The 22,631-nt window shown below is 40.2% G+C and overlaps 2 protein-coding genes, 1 long non-coding RNA gene and 1 pseudogene across 5 annotated transcripts; 3 read left to right on the top strand and 1 right to left on the bottom strand.

Annotated features, from left to right (window-relative positions):
- Positions 1-135: 135 nt before the first annotated feature.
- On the top strand, positions 136-5,215 carry lg9h8orf89 (linkage group 9 C8orf89 homolog). The gene is made up of 7 exons (XM_085418618.1): positions 136-570; positions 661-706; positions 3,159-3,253; positions 3,521-3,659; positions 4,093-4,200; positions 4,293-4,348; positions 4,617-5,215. Exons 1-7 carry the CDS (start codon positions 372-374, stop codon positions 4,754-4,756), a joined length of 783 nt encoding a protein of 260 aa, XP_085274744.1. The 5' UTR covers positions 136-371; the 3' UTR covers positions 4,757-5,215.
- Positions 5,216-7,985: 2,770 nt separating this feature from the next.
- Positions 7,986-10,490, top strand: LOC146662162 (uncharacterized; annotated as a pseudogene).
- Positions 10,491-13,531: 3,041 nt separating this feature from the next.
- Positions 13,532-18,256, bottom strand: LOC146662163 (uncharacterized). Of its 3 annotated transcripts, XR_014913315.1 has the most exons (6): positions 18,116-18,256; positions 17,953-18,010; positions 17,665-17,845; positions 16,760-16,934; positions 15,704-15,830; positions 13,532-14,238 (listed from the first exon to the last, which is right to left on the bottom strand). It is a non-coding gene; the product is annotated as an uncharacterized LOC146662163 (long non-coding RNA). The 3 variants fall into 3 exon arrangements; XR_014913313.1 differs by having other exon boundaries at positions 16,760-17,845; XR_014913314.1 differs by lacking the exon at positions 15,704-15,830 and having other exon boundaries at positions 16,760-17,845.
- A 123-nt stretch (positions 18,257-18,379) lies between these two features.
- Positions 18,380-22,466, top strand: sbspon (somatomedin B and thrombospondin type 1 domain containing). The gene is made up of 5 exons (XM_085418622.1): positions 18,380-18,605; positions 19,545-19,739; positions 19,876-19,954; positions 20,548-20,724; positions 22,011-22,466. The coding sequence occupies exons 1-5, from the start codon at positions 18,380-18,382 to the stop codon at positions 22,126-22,128; spliced, it is 795 nt and encodes a 264-aa protein (XP_085274748.1). The 3' UTR covers positions 22,129-22,466.
- The last annotated feature ends 165 nt before the right edge of the window (positions 22,467-22,631 follow it).

The raw sequence follows: 22,631 nt of genomic DNA on the forward strand, positions 1-22,631 counted from the left end.
ACTTGTAAAAATTAACTAAAAACTATATTTGAAGGCAATTTACTGCATTTATCAAATAATTGTGGGCTAGCCTGTATGGATAATGGATAAATACATATATATTTTTTTTAGGTATTATAGGACATAGTATTTGGGTACATTTTTATTACGTAACCTGGTTAGGAAACACAGAAAGCTAAATATAAAAAAACCAATGCAGGCGAATTTTGAAGCCTGTTTCCATGGTGACGTGATGACTCGTTAGCGTTGTACCAGAGTGAGCTGCAGCCTAGCACTGCTGCTCGGGGATAACCGGTTTTAACCCATGTACCGTTAGCTGTGTGTAGCACTAAGGTAATGTCTGAAGTAGATGTTCGTGCGGCTGCTCCATCATGATAACTTGCCAGTTAGACCCGTCGATAATCACCGTAAAGGGGCTAATATCCCGGGAAAGCTCGAACTGCGGGCAGCGCGGCCCTGATGCGGTTGGATATCCGACATACAGGAACTTGAGGATGGGAGCAGGTGGAGGGCAAGCGTCTTTAAGGCAAAGTCAACCAAGGAAATTTCCTGTTATACAACCTTTGAGCAGTGAGTAAGCGTGCTCCATAAATGTGCCAAATTCATTCAAAGAAGCTAGCCTAACGGTCCGTAAAATGCTGAGCGCTGTCTGTGTTGTAGAGTCCAGGGACGCGAAACCTCAGCTGACTGGCTTCATAATTGGAGGGTAAGCTATGTGAATATTTTGGAAGCTATAAAAACGCTACGCCACAGATATAATAAAAGAGATGTTCTCACAGTGTTTCACACTCGTTGTTTTTAACCACTATGCTAGTACAGACTGAAAGAGAGTGGATGGCGTTACTGTTTCCGTGCCAGGCTTATATGGAAGACCCGAACTACTGTAATCCAACGTAATTAACACTAGACTAATGTCTGCCTGTTTTTATTTATTTTATTTTATTTTTACCTATTATGCAAGTAAGGGAGGCTGGCACCTACTTATTGGCTACTCCACATCATCAGGCTTGCTCAAAAATACATAAAGATACGATTGCAAACATAAAATAAGACAAATTAATACGGAAGTTCCGTAAAAACAAATGTAAAAAATTGCATGGAGATGCAAATAAATACAAAGGAAAACGAAAACACCAATGCATTTCAATTGATCTCATACTGTATGAATAAAACACATTTTTGAATATTTGTGCAATTAATTGCATATCAATATATTTATTCAGTCATTTAATTTTGATTATGGCATTTTTAGTGCTACATAGATAACCATAAATAATTCCTTCCTGGGTTCCATATCCAGCCCACAACATGAACCACTTATTTCCTTTATAGAGCCCTGTTTTAGGGTGAGTATGAGTATATTACGGTATATTACATGATAAAAGATCCAAGAATTATACATAAACGGACTGGTACTTATATAACTGAACACTCTTTGACTCAAGCCTCATTACATAATAATATACATAATAATCACACTCACATTCATACAAGCACTAAGGACCTTGTCTAACATTCACACCCTGATGGATGCATTGGGGGGTAACTTGGAATTCAGTATTTTGCCTAAGGGTAAGGATCCTTGCAGGACTTGCAGACTGGAAGAGCAGAGAAGTGAACCACCGACCTTCTGATTGGTAGATGACCCACTCCTTGAGACAAGGTCGCCCTGAATATAATGCTCAATAACACCAAGAAAATGTCATATTTTTAAATGAAAATCCATACTTTTTTGCATACCGAATAGGAAATACTGTCAAGATATTGCAAAAATAATGATTTGCTAATGAAACTTTATTGTAAAAGAATTGCCCATGTGCAGAAATCACAGAGCTGCAGATTTCAGCTGTCAGTTTTTTAATCTGGAAACTTTTCACCCCGTGCTTCCTGAATTGCTTACTGTAAGCCGGACTGGTTTGATCTGTATTTCATACGTAGCATATGGCCAGAGTGTTCCTACATCATCTCTTCAGGACTGAGATGCAGTGACTGTGCCGGCTACTCTATTAGACACAGAATACCAGCTGGCTGCTTCCTCTCTAGATAGTTCCCTGCAGTGAAACTGTGCTTTGGTTCATTGTACTGCTGAAAAATGAAATTAGCTCTGATTAAGTTGTGCCCAAAGCATATGGCATTACGCATATGCAAAATGTAGTAATAGTATTTTGCACATCCTTGTTCAAGATCCCTTTTGTTCTGTAGAAATCTTTTACTGTACCTGCTTGAAGGGCAGTGTATGGACTCCTCCAGCATATTTTCCTTTCTACTACATTTACAATTGTTCTAACTTTCAAATTTAAATACCTTGATCTGCCCATAGTACATTTTCCAGTCTTCCCTTTGTCCAATGTGCTCTTTCCCCCTTTCTAATCTGTTTATTTTATTGGCTAGTCTCAGATTTAGCCTTTTCTTTCCACTTCTGCCCAGAAGACCATATTCACGAGTCACCTCTTGACCATTATCCAGTTCAGGACCCATGAGGCATCCCTGCTTCTGACACTAGAGACTCATACACTGGCCTTCTTTCTTAGTCATTTGAAGGGGTCTCTCACATATTTTTTATTGAGGTTGGTGTTAGCTGGTGCTGTTGAGCAAGTTAGTGGTATGAGAGTATCACAAACTATTGTATGAAATATTGTTTTGTTTGACAATTTTCCATACGGGAAATCACAAAAATACTGTGACAAGTTTCAGAGGGAAGATTGTTTTTTAAAATTCATATTGAGAATACAGTTGAACCCACAAAGCAGACGCTCAGCTTTAGCACGGTGCTAACATAATTATTGAAAAAGGGGGATTTCTAATCACCATTCAGCATTTTAACATGATAAAACTCCACTAGGGAACACAGCATGCCACTCGACAGTGGAAGTAATGATTGCTGAAGGTGGGCCTCCGCTACGCCTCCGCTGACTTTCCATTACAAATCAGTAATGGGAAATTATCAGTGAATCGTAAGTAATTCATGATGATTAATCATAAAGATTGTTACTGAAACAATTTTTATTTGATTTAATGTAAAAATAAAAAAGCATTTCTTTATAAAACTTTGACATTTGTTGGTGCCATGACATGTTTTTGTTTTTTTCTAGGTGGTATTCAACTATCTAAAATATAGAATCCACGTGTGCTGATATATTTTTCTCCAATTTTTCTAGGACGCCTACTTTAACCAAAGATGACAAGCTGGAGTTGCAAAACACCAACCCAGAGAGGGATCTCAGCGGGAGGCGCTTTCTGTTAGATAGAAAATGTAAGAACTGCAGAACAGGAGACAGCCTTATGTTAATAAAACTGAGAGGAAACTAAGGAGTTTCTTCTTACTTCCCCACTCAAAATGGGCTAAATTTAAATTTGTGGCATGGGGTTTGTGTGAACTGACTGCCAACAGGTGGAGCTGTTGTCTTACATAGTTTCTATAGGTCCCTTTCCAGTGGGACATTAGCTACTTGCGGGAAACTTACAGATATAACCTGACAGTGGAATTAATGCAGAGCAATTTTCTTATTCCCTTTTTAAGGTGTGATGTTAGAGAGGACCAAAACTGTGATTCCTCCACTGCCAAGAGACTACCATGTGCACAGACCTGGTAACCTCCCATCCTTCAGCCTCTCCAAGGAGCTTTCCCACAGCCACACAGGGCGACCCTTCACCCTGGGGTAACCTTTGGATTAACATCTTTTGGGCAGCTTATTGTAGCTGGAATTTCTTTAAAAAAAGAAGAAGCATATTTCATGAGACAGCTGCACAGATATTAGTTATTATACTGAGTCACAGTCTCATGCAGGGTATGACAGATAACGTGAAGAAAGAGAAACAGCAGCCAGATAAAAGTATTGTTTTGACACGCATGCATTATCTGTCAGAAAAAAAGAAAAGCTCGAGTAGCTTTTAATGTTTAATTTTCTGGCAGTTCAAGGGCAATTCTAGCTAGAACTGAAAATCATTATGCTGCACAAAAATATTATCTCAATAACAAATTATTCTCAATCTTCTATTTATGGGAAAAGTGGGGTTTGTTGGTCTGAAGCTTTGTAAAATGTCAGCTCTGCGTTCATTATACTCCTTAATGTTTTTACTTGCGTCTCCCAGGTACCCTGAAAGCTATAAACTGAACACAAATCCAGCCGTCCTCATTCCCTCAGCTTTAGTCCTCAGTGGCAGAAACACCTTTTCGGTTGAGAACTGCAAGCTTGGCAGGTATTTTGGCTTTCTAAACAAAATGTGACCAAGCCAGTGTTTTCAGTTAATTCTCAATGCAGCCACCTCTGTTGTGCTTGTGTCGTCTGCAGGCCCAAGGTGAAATATCCATCCTCCAACGTAATGACTGTTAAAAACAATCAGAAAAGTGAGTTCACTTCCTGCTTTGACTTCATTCTCAGCCTTAACACATCAGGTCCACATGTACTGCCTTTACAGCACACTTAGCTTTGAAGTGAAAAAACAAACAGCAAACAGTTTTTTGTGTTTTTATGTAACATGCGGCATATTATTCAAGATTTTATCTCTAATTAAGATTATTATTACTTAATGACAGGGAAATGTGTGCAGGATATTTAGAGATTAAATATACCCTGTGCTTCTCTCCATCTCTTTCCATTTCTCTCGCCACACAGGCCAGTCCTATCCGGACCCAATAGCTGGAGCCTCTCGCTCTTACATCCACAGGATATCTGAGCTGTCCTCTCTGGAGGGCGAGACGGTGAGGCAGGAAAAGCTCAAGAAAATGAGAAAACCTCGAAAGACTCCATCCTGACAATCACCTCCTTCCCAGTCACACTGGTTGAGGTTAAAAACATTCGAGTCTGTGCCAACGACGGAACAGAATAAACCACTTAGGGCGCCATGTTCATTTCAGTGGCTCGTTCTGACTGCTTGTTTGTCCTCTGTGATATTAGTTTGCTGCTTGGTATGGCTGGTGGTTACATTCTGGGATTCTTAATTACGTGTAGTACGGACTTGCTGCAACAATAAATGCCGGTGATGAATATTAGGTAAACATTTTCCAGTCTGACGCACAGCTGTCAGCGGTTTTCCACCCAGCACCTGCATGCAGGATATTTAATTTAGCTTTCTAATGGCTCTTGTATAATGCGGCCATATTTCTTTCTGTATCATCTGTATCATATTTCATACGGTGTCCATCTTTGGCCTCATCGTTACCACAGTGTTTCAGACATACAGCATATCTAAGCTTTGTTAAGTAAGTGAAATATTGACATATATAGTAAATAGTTTAGCAAAGCCATTATTGTGCCTTGTTAACTGTCTTCCTGAAATTAAATAAATTTATTTTTGTTATTTTGAGGACCTTCCTTCATGTGTATAGCTTTTTTTTCACCACATATGTGGACCGTCACACCACTTTTTGGTGCAAACACTACATATAGACCACTACAATTAGCAAAATATGCATTCCATATTTACGAAACAGACACAAAACTGTGCCCCCAGATCCGAGAATGTGGTGCTGTCCCACGCAACGCAGAGTTTTGCTGCTGAATACTCTTGTTCATTGTATTTGACAGCAGCCATGCAACTGTCTATTTTTGTGTAGAGAGAAATCTGGACGTGTGCAGAAATATGAGTCTTTTTTGAATAGATATAAAAAGAACTGGTCCTTATTCTACTTTCTACAGCCATCTATACTGGATAATTGTGCAGTATTTGGCTACATATTTGAACCATTAATTCATTACTTGAACTATTTATAAGTTTTGTCCCTTTGGTGGAAGTAAAGGTTGTGAAAATATCACATCTGACGTCATTTTAAAGTTTCTTTACAACCCTTTAAAATTTAATAAGATTAAATTTACTTGGCTCTGTGTGTAAATAAAGACGGAACAAGAAAAGAAAGAATGGCTGAAATCGTTTTTCCACTAATTGCTGATGCGTGTTATCACGCTGCTACAGCTCTCCTCTGCGTCACCCTGTGCCAATCAGAAAGACGCAGGGGAAACAGCTGAGATGAAGTTCTGTCGCTGAGATCATTTAGTGCTGAAAGTGACAGATGAAGGCTTCTACGTAGTCTGATATACATTTAAGAGAGTTTTTGTTTCAGTTATTGTTTTTTTTTTTCTCTTTTTGGCATTTCTGCTGGATTAAACAAAGCAGGGAGAGGAGAAGAAGCCATCATCAAGGATATCAATCAGTATGCGCGCTCTGAAACTCAACTGTCAACTGTGTTTAATTTCAGGGAGTGTGTGCCTAAGCTCCCTATTAAATAGCACTGAGATGTTGTCAAACGTCAGGCTCTGTTTGCGTCCCTCCCTCCGCCGGGATTGTGAGGTGTGCATTTCAGGGGCACACAGTGACCTAGAAACACAGAGCCATCCCCTTATTCATACCAAGGGAAGGGGGTGCATGAATGCCCAAATGGAGGCCGGGGCTCCCTCTTCTTGCAGGGTTTTTAGCGTCCCTTTCAAGTGTAGTGAAACAAAATGACCTGGAACAAACAGTCAACAATGAGGTCTTTAATAGGAGCTGTTCTGGGGCCTGCCCACAAGTGGTTTATCGTTTCACTGTAGTTCCACGGGAACCTTGAACAAACGAGACAGTGCTGAATTAAAAGTTCAACTGTCTCTTAAGTCAAGGATCCGATAATGACGAAAACGCCAATTCATTTTATCTCACAAAAGGCATGAAAGCATCAGAAACACGTTTTATGAGCTGAAAAAAAAGCCAGGTTGTGTTACTGTTTCACCTGACTTGACATTGTGACTCTATCAGCAAGGATCAGAGAATGTAGCCTGTGTGCCAACACCTCAGATCAAAAATCTCCCAAATATGCTGTGCTGCTATATAAATTTTGATGAGACAAGGTTTCCTCGAAACAGTTCAGGAGACTCAGATGTAAGTTTTTATTATTATTCACTGTGGCTGACTTGATAACACGTGTTCTTGCTGATCATTTTATCTTCCCACTTCTGGTTTTGTCCTTAAACTATGTGCATTTTTATACTAGAGAAAAACTCGTGCTCGTTCCTTTTATTCATTCAGATGTGGTGCATTTTTAATTTTTGCTTACAACTCAGCTTTTTGTCCTTCACGATGCTGCAGTCTCGGCTCGGTATAACATAGACAGATGCCAGGAAAAGACTTTGAGGCCACCGAGATAGACAGGCACCAAAGATAGGCTCCAAGGCCACTCTTCATGCTGAACAGAGTCCTGTAGTTTGAGCAATTTAGGCTTTTCTGACAGAGAGGAAGAAACCTTGTGCTAACATCGCTATTAGGTATGAGATGAAAAGAGCCAGCTCGAGTCTGTGGACAAGCACAGCGCTTTTCTATATTGAAAGTGTTGATCATATGCAGTTTGCCGTGCACAACAATTATCACTTCGTTTGTATACTCTGTACCCCGTGTGTCTGGATTAGCATAAAAAAGGAAACATGTCTGGTACACTCTTAGAAAGGATGTGTTAAAAAATGACACAAAAAATGTGTTGTTACACTATTAACACATTTTGTGTAAATTTTAACATAACATGTGTAAGAAAATGTGTAAACATTGAAAAAATGTGTAAAACGCTTAACACACTTGATGTGTTGCACAGTTTAACACATTTTGTGTGTTATTTTCAGAATCTAACAACAGGACCTAAAATTAGCAGCTCAGTAATTTGATACTAGCCCTGTGTTTAGTGAAATAAATTGTAGATTAACAATGTATTATAACTATATTAACTGAATAAATAAAATGTTTAGTTATTGTTTGTTTTCCTTAATCCTTTCCTCATTACTTTCAACAAATAAAACATTTTATAATGTAATGTGGACCAAGGTATGGTGAAAGAGGATTAATTTTTTATTTCTCAATATGTATGGCATACCAATTAATGGCCATGGCTATACTATAAGCATAAGTATCCACAAAGAACAGGCTTAATTTTGACCGTAACATGTGAATACAATTGAAGCAAAAGTAGAAAATGAAATGAGTAAGAACACACATGCTTAAAATTGAAACAAATTCTGCCCAGCAACATGACATACCGGCGGCGGCGGGAAGGGGGCGCTATCTTTCGCGCCAATGAGACAAAGGAGACAAAGATGGAGGTTACGTCGCCTAGTATGTTGTCAGACCTTACAGTAAGTATCATTTACCAGTTTATCTTAATGTACTGAAAATATGCCGGGTTTCTGGAAGAATGTGAATTTATATAAAATATAGGAGTTTAGAGTTTAAGTTAATTACTGCTTAACTATACCTAGCTAACCTTAATGTAACAGTCTTGCTAACATATCCTACTCTTAATTTTATTATTAGTTCTTGGATTTCGTGCCATACTCCATTAGAGTTAATGTGTTTTGGTAGTATTTTTATGTATTACTTTATTCATGTATTTATCTATTTACTTTATTTATGTATTAGAGTATTCAGAAATTGCTCTTAGAACCAGTGTGGTAGTTGGCTAGCGGCTCCGACAGGCATTATGTTGTCTATGAGCAACGCCAGAGTCAGCACCTAACCGTAGCAGTGTTGAGTAAAATGACAATATTGTCGTTAGCTCTGAATATAGCAAATGTAGTTATCACCGCGACCATTCGTTTACTAGCAGAGAATAGGAATAAAGACTGAGTAACTTTAACATGAAATATACCTCATATTGACAGAGATAATTATTTTTTCAAGCAGTTAAAGCAGTTTTTGCATCTAGTATGATTAACTAAAGTATGTGCACATTCTTTTTTAAGGCTTATTGCTGGAAACATGCTCTGATATAGTTTCTTTTTTATGCAGAACTTCTGAGGAAGTAATAGTCAGTGTTATTTAAAAAACCAAACAACAGCAACTTAACCATGCAAATTATCTTACTTATTTAGCCATGTGTTTCATTTTTTCAGCACTCATATGACAACTTAGAATCTGTCAAAGTCCTTGTAACCACTTTTATAGATGAGAAAGAAATTTGTAAAAAAAAAAAAAATTCTTATTGTCAGCAGTGCCACAGACATCAGACATCACTATTAGTCAGGATCAGATTTATTCACCAAGTAGCAACTAGAAGATAAAATCAATTTATTTATTATTCAGAATTTCTTTTAGTCATTGCGTTATAATCACGTAGTTAAGAAACCGCCTTCTTCTGCTGCAGCTTTTTGAGTAAACTCGTGCTTTTATGCTCTGTGGAAATTTGCTGTCATGACTTTGAAGATTATTGCAGAGAGGTAAAGTGTCTGGTGTTGCCTTTACACAGTCTACCATTACCACAGAAGAACAAAGTCAACCCCTGAAGTCACTCAGGAAAGCCCCACAGATTCTTAAGGAGTATGAAACCTGTCGGTGCCATCGAGGAGGCTCCTTGTGAAGACTTGCATTGGGGATTTGGTGGAGAGGTGTGGTTAGTAAGTATCGCACTTTACTGTACTTTGTTAAAATTTTGCAATGAATGTTTTCCTTTAAAAATGTTGAAGTGCACAGAAGTAAAAAAGTTTACCTTTGTTTTCCAGTTACCCTCTTAGTGCAGAGAAGCTAACTGTAGCAAAAAGCATCCTCACCACTTTTCCACCCTTAAGTGGCAGGACAGGGGGAAGGATTTGTAAGTAAATTTAGCATTTTAATAATGTAAATTCCACTACATACTGTAAATTGCACTTGTTCCCACTTACTGTGTATCGTTTAACCTTTATCTAATTATTTATTAGAGCTTTTTTTCTCAGTTAAAATTGCTCAGCTGTTACCCATATACCTCTGTCCTTTCTTCCTCAGGAGCATTATTATGATCCAGTCTCTCATTGTGGATTCCTAGAGACTAAACTGCGCAACCTTAGACGGAATCTCGACCAGGGGCAGAGACATTATAAGAAGCGAAAAGTGACAGATGACTGTGGTGAAGACAAGAAGCTCAGGCGAGAGGATGGGAATACCAGCAGCACAGATGAGTGGGTCACCCAAGTTATTGCGGCCCTCAGCTGAGAACCTTCCAATTATCATGTCAGGCATGGAGGAAACATACACCAGTCTCAGAGCCTGGAATATTCGGAGAGTACCCACGGTTTTTGGACATGCCAAGTCTGGTAAGTTGCTTGGTTCTCTGGTAATGGTTTATGTACTCCTTCTCCACTCAGTTGTGTTTTGCATACAAAGTATGTAACAGGAGTCGATACATTTGGAGGTATGTTTATGAGCTCCTAGTGAATATTTTGAAAGTTTTATAACTTCAGAGTTTGATCATTACTCCCTGCGCACTGATTACAATGAGCATCACTTTTCACATGGTCCAAAATCTTAGTCGTACCACCAAATGACTATCTAATAGTAGGGACATCAAATGACAATGCAGAAAGTGCTGCTCGTGGAAGTGAAAACCCTACAAAAAAATCACCTAAATCTGTATGAAACTCTGCTTTCAGCAGCACTATTTTCAACAAAAAAGCTCTACAGGACAAACCGCAGATAGACAACATAAGAAATTGTCTGCTAGAAAGTTGAACATCAGCTAAAAAGTCCTAATTTTTTCTCAGGGTCTGATGGGACCCAAATCATAGCTAAAATTAAGGAATAATGGACTTGTATTCAAATACCACTCCAAGTAAATTGTTGTTTAACTGTGTAGGTAAGCTAGATGTGGAATGGGTAACAGAAATGTGATACTGTAAAGTTTGATCTTAGCCATACAGCTACCAAATGGACAGAATGTACTTTTGATTTAATGTATTTAATGCTTCATTTTAAACTTAAACACTTCTTTTATTTCCGTAGGCTGGACTTGGAGTTTGGCAATTTTACAGGAGGAAAGGTGGATCTCTTTTTGCGAAAATGGGAAGCCAGTATCATTCCGAAGCTCAAATCAGTAGCTTCCCTGGAAACAAGAACCCCCCCGCCATGTGTTAACACACCTACTCCCACCAGTTGGTGCCAGTCGTTGCAGCCTTTTTTGCACTGGTATGTATTCAGTAAAGTTCTCACGGTATTTACCTGAGGAAAGCATTTGTCTACACCTCACTGAATACTATCTTTATCTTCCCCCATCTCCAAGCCTGGAACAAGTATTGCATCGCTTTGCAGTGATCCTGAAGCATCATCCACAACACACCAACCCCAGCTGATATGCATCGGTGATCTAAAGAGGGCAACCAGGCAGTACATCATTGTTGCTAAGAATGACAGAGTAACCATTTCTCTGAATGATGGCCTGACGTGTGCTGTGGATAAGCTTTTCAAACTGTACTGGGTATGTAACTTGTCCTATCCAGCACCACTTGGCTCCGTCTTCACCTTCTTTGATTTTGTCTATGACCTGCCGCTGTCCACCCAAAGGAAAACCAAAGTACTGGAGCTGATTGCACAGATTAAAGGATGCAAGTAAAATGTTCACCTGTCCAAAATGTAGAGAGTCTCTGTTCACAGAGGTGAGAAACCTCATTTGGCATCTTTGTCAAATACACTGCTTATCAGGACTGACCATTTTTATGCCTATGCAGTGGAAAGGTCAGACAATATGAACTGATTGGCTGAAATTTTTGATTTTTGTATTTAAACCCAAGGTACAAAATTGTATAACCTGGATGCTATATTCGCCAAAATGTATGTTTTTCTGTTTGCATGCAACTGCACATTTGTTAAATGTTGACAATTTGTTGAAGATGACAATTGTTACCTTTAAAAATTTTAATTCATGTATTGTCTGGATTATATCAGAACATTATATATATACACTCAACAAAAATATAAACGCAACACCTTTGTTACTGCTCCCATTCCCCATGGGATGGACGTAGAGACCTAAAATTCATTCCAGATACACAATATAACCATCCCTCCCAAACAGTGGTCACAAATCAGTCCAAATGTGTGGTAGTGGGCACATCTGCTATATTGAGATAATCCATCCCACCTCACAGGTGTGCCACATCAGGATGCTGATCTGACATCATGAGTAGTGCACAGGTGTACCTCAGACTGCCCACAACAAAAGGCCACCCTGGAATGTGCAGTTTTTTGCGCCATTGGAGGTCTGGGGACCCAGAACCGGTCAGTATCTGGTGTGACCACCATTTGCCTCATGCAGTGCAACACATCGTCGCATGGAGTCTATCAGATTGTCAATTGTGGCCTGTGGAATGTTGGTCCACTCCACTTCAATGGCTGTGCGAGGTTGTTGGATATTCGTGGGAACTGGTACACGCTGTCGTATACGCCGGTCAGGCACATCCCGAACATGCTCAATGAGTGACATGTCCGGTGAGTATGCTGGCCATGCAAGAACTGGGACATTCTCAGCTGCCATCTGCCCTGAACAATGTGAACCATGATTCATCCGTGAAGCGCACACCTCTCCAACGTGCCAGACGCCATCGAATGTGAGCATTTGCCCACACAAGTCTGTTACGGCGACGAGCTGGAGTCAGGTCAAGACCCCGATGAGGACGACGGGCATGCAGTTGAGCGTCCCTGAGACGGTTTCTGACAGTTTGTGCAGAAATTGTTTGGTTGTGCAAACCAATTGTTCCAGCAGCTGTCTGGGTGGCTGGTCTCAGACGATCTTGGAGGTGAACCTGCTGGATGTGGAAGTCCTGGGCTGCTGTGGTTACACGAGGTCTGCGGTTGTGAGGCCGGTTGGATGTGCTGCCATATTCTCTGAAACGCCTGTGGAGACGGCTTATGGTTGAGAAATGAACATTCAATGCACGGGCGACAGATCTGGTTGACATTCCTGCTGTCAGCATGCCAATTGCACGCTCCCTCATTGCTTGTGGCATCTGTGGCATTTTGCTGTAAGACAAAACTGCACATTCCAGGGTGGCCTTTTGTTGTGGGCAGTCTGAGGTACACCTGTGCACTACTCATGATGTCAGATCAGCATCCTGATGTGGCACACCTGTGAGGTGGGATGGATTATCTCAATATAGCAGATGTGCCCACTACCACACATTTGGACTGATTTGTGACCACTGTTTGGGAGGGATGGTTATATTGTGTATCTGGAATGAATTTTAGGTCTCTACGTCCATCCCATGGGGAATGGGAGCCGTAACAAAGGTGTTGCGTTTATATTTTTGTTGAGTGTATATTGAAAAAATTGAAAAATTGAAAAAAGGGCAATCATATATATGATTGCCCTTTTTTCAATTTTTTTTTGACATTTTAATGATCTAGAGAGATAGAAAGCTAGTCAGATATGAATTTTGTTTGATTTTGTAAAGTAAAAATTGTGATATAGCTTTGGCTAAAATTGAATTTAAAACATTTTAATTGAAAAGATTCTGACAGTTGTTGTTCATTCAGTTTGTAATGATTTATAATATGCCAAATAAAAAATGGAATTCAATAAGTGTATAATATATACCCATCTTTTTTCTCCTTTTTTAAAAAAAATTGAAATGTACACATTTTAACACATCTTTGTGTCAAAATAACACATCTTTGTGTTTACATTTTTTAACACAGAAGATGTGTTAAAGGAGCAGACACATTAATTGTGTTAAAACTGACACATCATGTGTTGTCCCTAATCTGATGCAGCACATGTGTTAAAATTTAACACATGATGTGTCAATTTTAACACATCCCTTCTAAGAGTGTAGTCTGTAGTTTGTCAGTGGTCTAAAAATTATATTTAAGGATCCTAAAAGACAGTTATACAGTGATAAAAAAGAGGTCAAATCTTTTTTTTGTCTTTTTCAGAAGATCGTATAAAAAACCAAAACAACAACAATTGTAATTTTATCATTTCAAAATGTTTGCACACAGGTCAGGTGACATTTATTTATTTTCATGTCATCAATCTATCCTACCAGAGTGATCTGTTATTCACAGGCATCAGTGAAATTTGAGGTTTGGTAAAGATATATATATTTACACACTTTGCCCTTGACAGAGAAACGCACGCATGCATGCGCACTAGCCCGAGGTCCTAACCTCTCCACTGCTGTGTGACATTTAACGATGTGATTTATGAAATCTACCCCGATAGCTCCACCCTGCCACCTAGCCATTATCATTACTCGAAGCGTCATCTCTCTCAGGGGCAGGGCTCGGTTTCACTCCCCACCCACACATCTTGACTCATCTGCCGGCTGCTGCTAATGTCCGCATTGATTTACATACATATGGATCCATATGCCAGGTGAGGTGACTCATGAGGGGACAATTATCAGTGACGATGTCAGGATCAGGCAGGAGAAAAACTTTCATCAATGTCATTACACTGGCAGCTCTCCAAGGCCAGCCAGCTTGTAGAGCCATTGCTAGAGTGTCATCAGTCCTCTCCGGGGCCTATCCAGCAGTAATGACCTGTAATGAATGGAGTATCATTAGAAGGACGTACAAAACGTCTTGCCATAATAGACGCTGTTGTAAGTGCGACATGAAGAGCAAGGCTCACTGAGTGTTTGCACTGTGAATACGCCCTTTTAAGAACTTTTAAAAGTGTGATTTGGTGACTCGCACTAAGTCAAACACCAAACTTCTCAACTCATTAAATAATAACTCATGCCACTGTGTGGCATAGATCCATACGTAATCCACAAGAAATAGGATAAAATGCCCGTGCATGGATGAACTCAAGTTACAATGAAGGAAACTACTGAAACTCAGTTACATAAGAACAGATAATAAGAACAGACGGTGCAAAACACTCCCGCACTTGGAAAACCACCCAAATATACAAATGTAGACGTGAAAGAATGTGCTATAAATTGAGTAGATAATAGACAAAGGCTTCCATTCATGTGGGAGGAACTGACTGTACTCATCAGGAAGAAAGAAACTCGAACTAATTACTTCGACCAGCTCTAATCAAATATTCTCTAAGAACAAACATTTGGGTCTGTTTTCGCTTTGATGTTGCTTTTTTGTTTTTTCGATAGAAAGGCTTAAAAATAAAGTTTCTGTGCAGCACAGAGAAAGCGTTTTCTTAGTCATGGATGACATCATCTTTACAACACATGCCATCTTGTAAAGGTAAATTCTAGTATTTGTCAACCAGAGCTTTTGATGTCAAGAAACCTTTTGAAACTATGGAAACCCAGGTCAAGTCTTCCCTTGAGGAGAGCCAGTTTACATTCCCCATATAGCTGAGATGAAGCTAGGGCTGACCCTTCTACCTTCCCACTGCAAGAAGGGGAGGACAGCAGACTTTCATTTATTACTAAATCGATCTTTCTTTGTATCTCCTTCTATCTCTGCTCTTGCCCCAAATGAAGGGGATGGATGACGCAGCAACTTGCGACACTGTTTGGAGATCATAAATATGCTCTATTACTGCTCCCCGTCTTGTGAAACATTAACCGATGTACACTAAGATGACTGGGTGTGTTGCTGTAAGGCTGATTGTCTCCGACAAATGAGCAGTAAGGGCAGGAGGTCCATGGCTGGGAGCCTGTCACATGGAAAACACACATGCTTTGATGTGCGCTTCCTTCATGCTGAGGCTGATGCTGCTGAACGTCTTGCATCAGTGGACAGATCAAATCAGCACTATAGTTGGTTAAAACGGTTAAAAAGTAAGAGACTTCACAGCTGGGATTATTTATTGTGTTTAATATTTGTAGATTTAACTTTAACTTAACTTTAACTGATTCAGACACTTGCTTCTTAGCGATGCCTCTGCTGATGAGTGTGGTGGAGATGAAGGCTATTACTGTCGCTTGACCTACCTGCTCCATAGCATGAAGAATAATCAAAGGACCCAGCCAGACCCCCTTGTGAAAGATTATTTTTCAAGACAGCGAAGTATCCAGTTATTACTAGTGTCTACCTCTTCAATAGCAGGAGGCGTGAGGAGGCCTCATTTCCTGCTGATGCTCCCTGCAGAGGCCACATTTGTTGGCCGTAATAATGTGGACGAGGCTGAGCTTCTTCAGCAACAGTAACAGTCAGGCCCCCTGGAGCATATAAGTAAAAAATGGTTTTTGTCTGCCCTCTCCAATTTGTCATCATCAATCAGCAGCAGCATTAGAAATCCTTGCCATATATTGTGTAGCCCTCCATCATGCCATTAAAGAGGGCACGACTGGGCTTGTCCTGCATTATAAAGTTGATAGTCTTTCATTTCACATTGAGGAGTTTCAGTTTTTACTGAAAAATTATGAATTGCGCATTATATTAACACTACACTGTGGTTTGTAAATAATGCAAACTGGAGCTCCTGTGCAACGTACAGCACTGTGAAAAAGTATTTGCCTCCTAAACCTAATAACTGTTTGTGCCACCTTTGGCAGCATGAACTGCAATCAAGTGTTTGCGATAACTAGCAGCGAGTCTTTTGCATCACTGTGGAGGAATTTTTGACCCACTTGTCTTTGCAGAATCGTTTAAATTTATCTACATTTGGGGGTTGTTTGAGGTCATACCAAAGCACTTCAACTTGAATTATGGCTGGACTTTGACTAGGCCACTGCAAACCCTCTTTTTGTTTTGTTGGGCCATTCAGAGATGGACCTGCAGGTGTGTTTTGGATCATTGTCCTGCTGCTTAAGCTGAGGGCTCTTGAGCTTTAGGGCATGAACTGATTTCTCCTTCATGATCATCTGGTAAAGAGCAGAATTCATGGTTCCATCTATTATAACAAGTCTTCCAGACTTTGAAAAAGCAGAGCAGCCCGAGACCATCATATATTCTTTTTATAAAAGGCTCGAAATGTCTCGTCATACCACAGAATATTTTCTCAGAAGTCTTGGGGATCTTCAAGATGCTTTTTGGCAAATGTGAGATGAGTCTTTTTATCCTTTTTGATCAGCCGTGGTTTCCTACTGGGAACTCTCCCATGGAGGAGATTTTATCTCTTTATTATTGTTGAATCATGAACTCTGACCTTGACTGAGGCAAGTGAGGGAAGTTCTTTTCATGTTGTTCTGGGTTCTTTTGGGAGCTCCTGGATGAGTCATGGATGTGTTCTTGGAGTGATTTTGGTAGGCTCATGTGAAGGTTCACCACTGTTCTACATTTTCTCACTGTGGTTTGCTGGCGCCCCAAATCCTTAGAAAAGTCTTTGTAAATCAAAATATGTGGTTAATGACAATTCATTTATGATTTAGAAGAGGTGCAACTACTTTGTCATACATGCCCAAGTAGGTTTGGATAGGTTGTTTTCCTTATTAATAAATAAAATAATCAGTTAAAAACTGAATTTTGTATTTACTCAGGTTATTTTTTTTATTTACTGTATATTATAATTAGTGTGATGAACAGAAACATTTAAGTGTTACAAATACGGAAAAAAATAAGAAATCAGGAAGGGGGCAGATAATGTTTTCTTAGCATTGTATTTAAATGGGTTTCCATGTTGTATGCAGTTTATAACAGTATATAACAGGTTATCAGTGATTGGTAAAAGGAGATATTTTGGGAAATATGATTCTTTGTTTCCTTGATAAGACTGATACCACTTTCTTGTTTGCCTTCATAATATGACCTACAACCAGTAGATGGTTATTTTAGATAAGCATAAAACTGGAAACAAAGTCAAGAAGGAATTAGCTTCCAGCATTTAGGAATTGAGTAGTGCATTAAAAGTCCTTTGTTTTTGTTTAAAACAAATAGCACACATGTTCAGAATTGCAGGAAACAACTGCACGCATAAAACAATTACCTTATTTATGGCTGAGCTCAGGGGAAGCTGATATGTAGATTTTTTTTTGACAGCCTCTGACCCAGTGAAGCTAATCTTTAGTCTACGTAAACCTCACAAGCAAAACAAGCACACAGACAAAATCATACCCGAACGGTTTGGATTTCTGCTGGATTACAGGAACTTGAAAGGGAAAGAGAAAAAGGGAGAGAGGTGAGAAGGGGACGGTGTTATACAGTAGAACAATTGATTGGAGACCTGCCAAATTCTCACATTCCTCCCTTTCTTTTGGGACTCGGAAACCTGGGGTGGCAGAAGGTCACAGGTATTCTGAAGAAAGAGGGTCAGAAAAAAGGTAAACAAGAATAAGGCAGGTAAGAAAGAGGCAAAAAAGAAAGAACAGAGGCGGGATGGTAAAGCATGCATCACCAGCTCACCCCTCCCTTGTCCTCATCGTCTCCTCCTGAGTGTGATCGACTGGAGGGAGGTGCTCAGCTGGGAACAGGGAGAGAGACACCAGCTTTGAGGAAAGGCAGGCACACACAACAGGAAAGCCAGTGCTGGAATTGGGTGTTTTGTACTGTAGGTTGCATTGCAGACCTGTTTCTGGAGGGAAACTGAAGGGCTGGACACAGGAGACGGACACAGAAATTCCAGGTCACAAGGGCTCCTGTGGCAGAGCTCAGTCCTGGCTGGGTTGGGCTGGGCTGGTATTCCAACCTCTCCCTCTCACGGTCACGAGCATGAAAGAAGCAGAACCAGAGCAGGAGTAAACACAGGTAGAGACGTGTGTGAGCACAGTCTGGGGGGAAACCAAGAGGCTGGCATCTTACTTCAGAGGTTGACTTCTGGCCTCACTCCATCATGATGGGATTCTCTGTTCAGTTTGCCTGCTGGTTGCTGGTAGTTTTTGCTCTAGGTGAGAACCACCTGGTGAGTGGAGGTTGTTCAGGGAAGTGCTGCAGAGGCAGAGACACAAACTGTTTGACCACTGACTGGAGGATGGACCGTGTGCACGGCACATGCTACTGTGATGAAGGCTGCGTCAGAACTAAAGACTGCTGCTTTGACTACTTCACAGAGTGTCCAGGTGAGTGATGAATGGATGGAACTGTTTATTTTTTGGTGCGCACCTTAACTTTATGATACCCGACCTCTTGCTATCTTCTAAATCTGTTGTCCAGAAGATAAAACAAGACAAATTATCCCCACTATCTGGTCATTAGTGGGCTGCTTATCACACAACATACCTCTAATGAGTGAAGTGGCATGGGTGGATGCATTCCACATTTTCCCATACATGTCAAATTGTGTGCATTTAACTTCAGTCCTTTCCAACTCTTCTGTGTCTTTTGTTGTTTTCTTCAGCTTCTAACATGGCGCAAACCCCACATAATCTCTGATTTTGTGTTTCTTGCATGTGTCTCACCTGCCGCATTACAAAAAATAATCAGCACACCAAATAACCCCAGTAGCTCTGAGCCTAACCTCATTTCAGTGGGCTGGCTGGCCCACATAATGGAATTAGTACAAATATTTTAAGAATGTGGTTCTGTCAATCAGTTGTAGCGATAACAGCTACAGTCAAACAAGCTAGGCACATTTAATATATGTTATGGGCCAGTAGTGACTAAATCTGAATGTTTAATGCATCAAAGTGGAATCATAGCAGGCACAAAGAAAATAAATCACAGGACTCAGTCACTGATTGAGCGGCGCACTTGGCGCACTGTCAGAATACTTGTATCAGAGCAGGAAGCACTAATTCCACAAGTCACAATCGATGCTTCATTAATCCAAAGTTATTTCCTGGATATTGAGTCACATTCCACTCTTCCACCGGAATATTATAATTATTCATCCCTTAAAGAACAATGGTATATCTTACTGTCGATGGGAATTGTAATCCTGGCACAAAAGCTAAGATCTTAGGGAGTGAGTCTTTGGTTTAAATGCAGTTTAATTGTTCGCTGCAACAGAGGATTTCCTCTAATAACGTTTCTCTCTTGATACTGGTGCCAACATCCAGCTCAGGACTGTGTTGTGAGCGACTGGAGCTTTTGGAGCGGCTGTGCCAAACCCTGCCAGCCTTCGGTGCGAATCCGTGTTCGTCACATAGAACAGCAGCCCCACAACAGTGGCCAGCCCTGCCCCGGCCTTGAGCAACGAGCTGGCTGCAGGGAATACAGAGACCACCTGGGTAGACACTGTGGCTTCAATTCAGGTATACAACCAGATGAACACTCTCTGGTTTTACTGTATCTGCATTTTTGTGTGTGTGTGTGTGTGAAGTTGCATGCATATTTTCTTGCATTTGAGCCTGTTTTGTAATTCATAGATGATCTGGTTTCTCTTATCAGGTCCTGCATTCATCACCAGCATGGCGTTTGCCAAGGGAAGGCCCAAGCACGACAGCTACGGAAACCCCCTAAACCCTGGGTAGGTTTCATATCATGGTACTATAAAGCCTGCAGATGCTCTCTGAAACTGCACAGACCTCAAGAATCTTTAAATTCAAGAGTTGAAAGGTTCATGAATGCTTTCAGGGGAAAAACCTCTTTTTTGTGCTTTGTATCACAAATGAAATTGAAAGGAGATAACAGCTCAACGTTTTCCAACCAACGAGCTACCTGTAGGTGTTTGCCCACCTGGCCTTCTGTCTACAGACCATTAAACATAGCGATGCTGAAAGACTGCCAACAATCCTTTGAAATTAAATACTCAAGGCTGTCACATGAAAAGCGCATACACAAAAGGTTGGGATGACAGTAGGTGCGGTATTGCGAGCAGTTCAAAGCATCTATATGCTTAATTATTGTTATTCCTTTCATTAGAGCTGTGTCCCTGCTACTGGGGATAAAGTGGGTTTTTCTTTTTTACTGATCAGTAATTCCCAATATCGCCTAACCAAGTGATGATGCCTCGATGTCGCTCTCCTGTGCGTTAAGGGTTTATTTTGTTTGAATTCTACTGTCTCAGTATTTCAGGATTTATTTGTTCACCTTCATTACTCTAATCCTGTCGCCCTTTAGGTTTTGTGTGGAATTCAAGCTAGAGTCACGGACGCCCCACTGCACTGTGGAGAACCGGCCCCACACACTGTGGATGCGCTACATAACAGAGGGCTTTAACGTGTGTGTGGCATGTGAACCTCCTGCCATGCGAAACAATACCAGCAGCTGCCAGGGAGACGGTCAGGAATCAGACAAGTATGCAGTTATCAGCCATTTTACATGTGTTTTTCCTCCAGTCCAGATATATTTAAACTGTTTGGCATTTAATTTACAGCTGAATGTGGTCTAAAAGGGCAGACTCTCAGCTTTTATTCTTATTTTTTTTACAAACTGAAGGAACATTTAGGAATGGTGGTTATTTATTATGTAGCCCCCTTTTTCTTTAGGGACCAAAATATCTGACTGAAAAGCTGCTTCATGGACAGATGTGGGCTTCTCGGCTTATTTTTTGAGCAATTTTGAACGTAAAACATCTGGAAAAATTCCAAGTGTACCATTTGCATTTGAAAACTGTGGGTTTGAACCCACAACTTCCAGATTTCAGTGGATTTCTACCTATGTTGTATGTGACTTTTGTTGCCATGATGCCAGGTCTCTCTTGGAAATGAGATTTTTAATCTCAATGAGATTTAAAAACCTGTGAGAGAGGTGGAACTTTAGAATTGGTGAATGTTTAACAAAGAGATAATAACTCAATGGTGTGCTAAGCAAAGTAAAAAGGCATGATTTTCCATTGATAATTAGATAATTGTAGATGATTAGATGATCCGTTTCATGGTAAAAGAACACCCCTCATAACACCTAACCAAGTGGTGAACATTGCCCAGGGGCAGAAAAAACAAATTTAAACATCTAAAAATACCAGACAAGTTGTGAAACAGCATTTGTTTGGACTAATGAAAGTATAATATGTATGTTTCGTTATTTGAAGCATACAGCAATACTTGCAAGATGGAAGACAGAATGAGAAGGGAACACAAGCCATTCGAGCATGCACTTCAATTCCTGAAGAGCAAACTAAATGGCAAAAAAACTAAAGGCCTGGAAAACCATCAGGAAGGAGGAAACTCATCAATGTGCATGGCTTTCAGTCAGTCTGTCAACCATAACTAACAAAATCCTAAAAGGTAAACATTTTGGTTATGATTATGCTCACTTATCCAGTTTGAGCCCCTGAAAGGAGCTGAATTAAAGCTGAAAGTCTGGATTGAAATTGCATTGCACTTTAATCTATTGCACTACCGTACAGAGCCAAAGTTATGGAAATTGTGTTCCTGTCTACAAAGCCCTAACTGCACGATTTCACATAAAAATCTAAATCAGTTCATAAAACTTAAAACCGCTACAAAATTAGTCCACCTTCTGCTTCAACACTTAATGTGCCCTTGCCTTAAGCTAAGCAGTGCTGAGATCTTGTGAAATTACTATGTGAAACCATGTGCATAAAGTGGTATGAAACCAGTGGTTTAACTGTGCTGCAGGGAGACTGTGCTCCACTGGCAGGCGGTGGGGAACCCGCAGTGCAGCGGGACTTGGAAGAAGATCCAGAAAACTCTGCGGTGCGCCTGTCCTCCACAACACAGTTTTGTCTTCATCTGATATGGATTTCACGTGAACATCTAAAAACCAATCATCAGTGGGCAGCCAGATGCCTCAGCACATCGTCTCTCTATCAACACTAAGAGGCCTAATTTTGCAGATATGTCTTTTAATATGGTCCAGATCAGTGTAAAGTATTTTTAAATAGCAGATTTTCATACACATTAAAATAGAAAGACACTTGTACAGCATTCCACCTTTTCCTCACACACATTAAGCACACTTCCTTTTATTTTGGTTATAAAACAATGCTATTGTACTCTTTTACAAATGTCTTGTCTTACACCTTATTTATCTAAAAAAATGTGGCCTTAAATATAAAAAACTAAAAACTTTTACATCGTTTCCTGTGATTGCTCTCTGGTGGTATGACTGGGTGCACACAGCAGCAGCAAAGCACATACACTGACACGGTTAAGCTTTAGCTGGTCAGCTAAAAAAGACTAAATGAGTGAAATATACAATTATGTTTTACTGACACATTGTCACATTGTTACACATCG

This window comes from Rhamphochromis longiceps, linkage group LG9, assembly GCF_057381845.1.
Source record: "Rhamphochromis longiceps isolate RC_006_pf linkage group LG9, R_longiceps_female_GT1.1, whole genome shotgun sequence".
In the NCBI taxonomy this organism is placed as follows: Eukaryota; Metazoa; Chordata; class Actinopteri; order Cichliformes; family Cichlidae; genus Rhamphochromis; species Rhamphochromis longiceps.

What these genes read in the sequence shown, in the direction of transcription:
- sbspon (XM_085418622.1), top strand. Translation starts at nt 18,380, where the DNA reads ATGATGGGATTCTCTGTTCAGTTTGCCTGCTGGTTGCTGGTAGTTTTT. An exon ending in CTACTTCACAGAGTGTCCAG is followed by an intron (nt 18,606 to 19,544) that starts GTGAGTGATGAA and finishes GCCAACATCCAG; the next exon opens with CTCAGGACTGTGTTGTGAGC. An exon ending in GGAAACCCCCTAAACCCTGG is followed by an intron (nt 19,955 to 20,547) that starts GTAGGTTTCATA and finishes GTCGCCCTTTAG; the next exon opens with GTTTTGTGTGGAATTCAAGC.
- lg9h8orf89 (XM_085418618.1), top strand. Translation starts at nt 372, where the DNA reads ATGATAACTTGCCAGTTAGACCCGTCGATAATCACCGTAAAGGGGCTA. An exon ending in ACTGGCTTCATAATTGGAGG is followed by an intron (nt 707 to 3,158) that starts GTAAGCTATGTG and finishes CAATTTTTCTAG; the next exon opens with GACGCCTACTTTAACCAAAG. An exon ending in GGGCGACCCTTCACCCTGGG is followed by an intron (nt 3,660 to 4,092) that starts GTAACCTTTGGA and finishes TGCGTCTCCCAG; the next exon opens with GTACCCTGAAAGCTATAAAC.